The 5,875-nt window shown below is 40.6% G+C and overlaps 1 protein-coding gene across 1 annotated transcript; it reads right to left on the bottom strand.

Moving 5' to 3' along the window:
* Nucleotides 1-1,058: 1,058 nt before the first annotated feature.
* Nucleotides 1,059-3,097, bottom strand: LOC109482442 (leucine-rich repeat-containing protein 4-like). Its single transcript, XM_019785147.1, has one exon. The coding sequence runs from the start codon at nucleotides 3,077-3,079 to the stop codon at nucleotides 1,223-1,225; it is 1,857 nt and encodes a 618-aa protein (XP_019640706.1). The 5' UTR covers nucleotides 3,080-3,097; the 3' UTR covers nucleotides 1,059-1,222.
* Nucleotides 3,098-5,875: the final 2,778 nt, after the last annotated feature.

Genomic DNA, 5,875 nt, shown 5'->3' with positions numbered 1-5,875 from the left:
ATTGCATCATAAAATACATTATCAATTGTGCGACTGTGCCGATGACACTCCGCTAAATATTGCACCATGGTTTATGTATACCTGGTCAAACCTGTCAATCAAGGGAAACCCAATCTCCACCCACTCACTTGGGAATCCAAACATACAAACCTAAAATAAATTAGCGTCACTCAAAATATTACTTCCAGTAACTTGAATACTGAATCTCCTACGTAGCAATCTTGCTACAGGTACAGGCACCAATTATGTTGTCATGAAATTATTCTTGTTAATAACAAGCCCTAAATCTATCAATGTATTGCTTTCATTAAATTGACACTACTAAATACAGAATGTAACATTAACCAAAGTTTTATTTACAAATATATTCAAAACCTTGTATTGGTAAATTATCATTCTATGTAGAGGTAAATTCTTTATCTGAAGCGAGCTTCGTAATATAAATTGCTGCTGAGTATGCTTTAAGTATTTATCGGCTTATTTGTTTTTGACAAAAATTGGAAAATATTTTGCCATCGTTTTCCACATATTCGTCATTTTCCATATAATTGAGACAGTATATGGTTGAGTAATTATTTTCATGAGTTATTCAGAAATGACAAGTGGCACCAGCTGTTGGAATGTATGTTTCAGGAATTTTCCCAAGTGACAAGATACAATGAAACATTGAATGACTTTCTGAGAGCAGATTCTTTTACTTGAAATAATCTACAATTTGCAACATGTATGAAATGAGGAATGCACTTTCCACCATATTCTATAAGTCTGACACCATCATTCACCTCTCTATATAATAATAAGAAAATCAACACAGAGATATGAGAATTGTTGTTGAGAGTTGAAAAAGAAACACTGCATAAAAGCAAATATTTAAGCATACACTCAATTATGCGTAAAGGTTTCCTTTTCAGTAAAACAAGAACGGTACCTTTATCCATGCTTCAAGGTGTGCTTAAATGTTGGATTTCATGCACTGTAACCAATACGAAGAAAGGTGTTGCGTTTTTTCTTAGGTTACGTCTAACCAAATAAAATCTACGTGCACTGCAAGGGGGGTTTTCAACTGTTGCTGCAGCGTCGTCGTCCTGAAAACGTAGTTTCCTGGCAAATTCTTTTATTTAGAAAACGCACTAGGCATATAATATCTGATGTAGATACGTACGAAGAACAACAACAATGCGTATTTGGTTACCTATCAATAAGGTCAATGCATTTACACAGCTTACACTATTGTTTCAGTGGCAGGATTTACAGTCATATCTTCGAAAATGCCTGTCAGTTTACTTACAGTATACACATCTGGTATTTCTACAGTTTCCTCGGGGTCTATACTCTTTACACAGGACACGTTAAATCGTGATTCCGATGCTTCTTCCTTCTTTAACTTGGCTAGTCTTTTATTCTTCCTATCGTCTCTGTTTCTTTCCTTGGAACATTTCATAACTGCACAGACCAAAATCCACAAAAGGGTCCCTAAGGAAACAGCTGCAACGAGAGCCGCAATGAGATATCCTTTGTACAACGTCATGAACGTATCTTTATCATCGTCTTTTTGGGTAGGGGAGTCCATTGGGGGGATCTTTGTAGCGTCTGCAGTTGGATTTACACGAGGATCCTCCGGCTCCAGATTAACATCTCTCTGTGTGTACTGTGTTCTATTCAAAAGAAACACGTCCTCGTCACCACGAGGATTCGTGCAATAACTGACATCGAAGTCATCAACTTCCGGAATGTCGTCTAGATTGATGGGAACTTGCGTGGCGGCGAACTCGGGTAGAATGCTACCTGTGACGTTCAGAATTTTGTAGAAGTTGTCAAAGCCAGCGTCGTTCGTTGCCATGCAACGGTACACCCCCGCGTCGGACATGGTGACCCTTGAGATGTTAAGGGTGCCATCATTCACGACTTTAACTCTTCCTCCTCTGAAAGAGCTTCGCTTAGCTCTGCTCCCATCCGGTGTTATCCAGCTTATTGCCGTCTCTACACCAGGTGAAAGTTCGCACTGCAACGCCGCATTGCCGCCTACAGTGGCGTTTACCGTAGGATGAACCTTATGAATTTGCGGCCTTTTGCACTTTAAGCTCGACAACGGAACGTCACAGAGAAGTTTCCTACGCAATTCGACCGGAGAAAAGCAACCACCGCATCGCTGTAACTGGAGCAGACTGGTATCATTGCGCATGTGTTCTTGCAGCCATCTTGCTAACCAATGAACAACGCACGTGCAGTTCCACGGATTCCGCTGGAGGGATACTTTGACCAAAGAGGTATCTCTAAAAAGCCTGTATGGCAAGCTGGTGATGTTATTGTAAGAGAGATCTAACTCTGACAAACTAAAAAGGTCATCGAGTGAGTCCTGTTCCACAGTGGATAAATGGTTAAAGGACAGCACTAGTCTCGTTAACTTTACAAGACCCTGAAGGTTATTTGCATTCAGGACGGATATTGAGTTTCTGGACATATCCAGGTCCTGAAGGCTAGTTAAATGTTGTAAATAAGGCAAGCGGCGTAAGTTGGAATCTGACATGGATAGAGATACCAGAGCAGTCAATCCATTAAACGCATTCCTTGATATCGCCTTGAGTTGGCGCAATTCCCTCAAGTCCAGTTTTCTGAGCGAGGGCAAATGGGAGAAGGTGTAAGCCTCCAGGCATATAATCGGGTTCCCTTGTAGTGTTAACTCCCGTAGGTTGGTAAGATACCTGAACATGCCCCCTTGTAGACTCCTCAGGCGATTTCTGCGCAAATTGAGTATCTGTAATCGATACAACCCATTAAATGCTCCTTCTTGGATGGTCATGATTACGTTTTCGTTGAGGTCCAGACGTTCGAGCTGTCGCAATCTCAGGAACTGGTCCCGTCTGAGGGACTCGATGGCGTTCGCCTTCAGGAGAAGTTCCGAAGTGTTCTCGTAAATTCCTCTCGGGACGTCGGTTATTCCTCGACTGCTGCAGTTGATTTGGGTGAACGACTGTCCGCAATCACACTGCTTAGGGCAAGTGACACACAACATCGGGGCAAAGCAGCCGCAGACGGCAACAACCAGGAGTTCGAGGAACACCGGTTCTTGTGCGGCCATACTTGTCAGACTGTCCTAGTGATGCTGGTAAACACAAGGAAACACCGTATATATCTGTTAGATGATACTAGTACTAAAGCAGCTGCATCAATGTACAATCCCAACGTTTCACAAGTGGAGAAAATGATTCTTGGCTGTTCATTTAAAATTAGGTGGTGTTAATTTTCAGCCCGTGAAGTGCCTAAAGTGTTCGCCAAATAGCACAGGAAGTCTTCGTTGCATAACTTAGTGCCAGAGCTGTCCAGAAGATTTTCCGTGCACCAATTAAACACGGCGTGTCCCCATTCTAGTCATAAAGCCGCGAAAAATCCATTCAACACGGAGATCCTGCAATCAGGCCCGTCCTATCGGCGTATCGATGCATTCCTTTCTCGGCAATTGTATCGATTTCTACCCTTTAAGAGTAAGCCTCGGGGATGTTTAAATCGTCGTCTTAAAATGAAAGTTTCGCAGAATTCTATTTATGATTAAGGTACGTCTTTCTGAGAAGGACAATACCGCGCGGTAGTCTGCATGCTTTATACAGTCATAGACGCATTCTCTTAGACGCATCATCCACAATGTGAGTGAGAAATCCGCCGGTCGTTTCAAGTAGAAATAGCTTTTCCAATAACACAACCGAGTTAGATGATATGTCGGAGGTCTTTCTCACTATCGTTACGGTGTTTTTATGTTCCTCGTTTTCGCTCGTCTTGGGTATTTGAACAAAGTCAGTAATGGTCCGTTAGAACATTTCCACGGTGATGTTTTTTTAATCGCCGTCTTGTACTTCCTTTTGGTTGTAACACTTCTTCATGCGCGTACCGGGGTAGTCTGGGGTTTGGTCGCTGGTACCTCCTCCTGAAAAACACAAAACAGTGCATTTAATACATCCATTGCAATTTCAGGGCGGCAAAACTGGAATGATATTGACTCATTATGCCGCACATTTGCATCAGTTTTCTATACTTCGGATGTTTAAAACAGCACAGAAGCCCTAAGACAAGGCCTTCATTTCTTGAATGACACCCCACATATCAGCTCAGAATCCTACCAGTGCGTTTCACCACTAAACAACATTTCATATTTTGCTCCATGAATGTTGATATACATCGGGATAGTGTTGAGTCGACTTACCATGCAGATATTAAAGTGATTAGAATATTGACTTTGAAAAATCTTGTTTTCAAGCCCTAAAACCATACTATGCACGTTTAACGCTTGGAAATCACAACGCCTGAGGTTGGCTCACCTCATCTTTATCCAATAGGCAATAAATCTTTCACAAATTAACTTGGAACAGATGGCACCCGCGGGTATTCTTCCGTGGTAAACCATCATTGTAGCAGACTATTCAATGTTGTTCGTTTCAGCGCGACACCTCTTATAATAGGCCTTCCTTTATCTCTTGTTATGTAAATGAGCCACATTTTTAATTATCAAGTCAATTATCCTTATCAACGGTTTTATCTATGTCGGTGCCTCAGCGATTACATGCCACAAGCATGTTTGTAGAATAAGGTAAATATTCATGTGATGATTATGATCGGATGGTAGATGGTGATTAAACATTTCTTAATTTCTCTCCAGGCTTCCTGCGGTGTAAATCATAATGATGAAGGTTATCGCAGTATGCGGCTTATGGTGTATTACGATGTTCTACAACTGACAGGGTTATGTAAATATGCATATTTTTTGTTAGTCTAGAACTTAAGCTCATAAGCAGTACTGAGGCCAAATTTTCAGTATTTCATGTCATTGGAGATATTATTTATAAGATATATATTTCTATACATTGTAAAACGCTAAACTTTATTCCAACACACAATTACACAAAGATCAAATTTTCAGCGACCACTGTAGCCTTCATCGGGATAATTATATTGTGTTTTGCTACGTTTCCTCTTCTTCTTCTCCAAACAGTGACCTCTGACCTAACTGAACCAGACTGTCCCTCACCATGGTAACTGGTTTTGGGTTAGTAACATAATAATGCGATTTTATAGTAGGAGGGATTTAGACTCCTGTCACCATATATGTGAATGTGTTTGAGTAAGACTTAACAGAGCAGACCATATGTGAAGGTAAACATTATGCATTTGCTTTCCAAATGTTACTTCTCTTGTGTAAATATGCATCTTTTATTGGCCCAGAACTTTAGCTCATAAGCAGTACTGATGCCAAATTTTCCGTATCTCATGTCATTCATGTTAATTTTTTTTATTTATTTATAAGATATATGTTTTTATACATTTATTGTATCAGTGTATGAATGTGGTATTGTTTGCATCTATATTTGATTAATGGTTGCACGTGCCGTAGAATATGTCTTTCATACGCGACCAACTGCTGCAAGTACACAATATCATGTACTTGTTTTCTTCCAATTCCACGCAAACTATGAATAGCAAAATTAAATGAAGGTGCACACAAACGTATGGTTGCCGAATCGATTTGCTGTATTCCATAACTAAAGGCTGCCCGAACTTATTTGTAAGATAATCCAGATAGTAGCAAAATAACACAGTCTTAATCTCTCATACAATGCTGAAATACGTGGTTGGAATAGGCAGACTTGCTTATCTTGCCTTTGAGATTACGTTTGAGCCTGACATAGGGGAACCCCTATCGTCTCGTGCGCGAGATTGTATTGGACTCCAGCCCAGGTGCCTTGTAGTACCAACATCCTTTCATGTACATCAAGGAGAATTACACTCTCGCCTCCTACCGTATAAGATTAACTAAAGTACAACCATAAATCCAGTCTCAGGTTAAGGATTTTATGTAGCGTTGACACAATTGTACGAACTGCGCCGG

The sequence above is a fragment of the Branchiostoma belcheri genome, unplaced genomic scaffold (genome assembly GCF_001625305.1).
Source record: "Branchiostoma belcheri isolate BF01 breed outbred unplaced genomic scaffold, Haploidv18h27 scaffold6, whole genome shotgun sequence".
NCBI lineage: Eukaryota > Metazoa > Chordata > Leptocardii > Amphioxiformes > Branchiostomatidae > Branchiostoma > Branchiostoma belcheri.
Note: the sequence above shows the minus strand (reverse complement) of the source record. Positions and strands in the feature narration are given on the sequence as shown.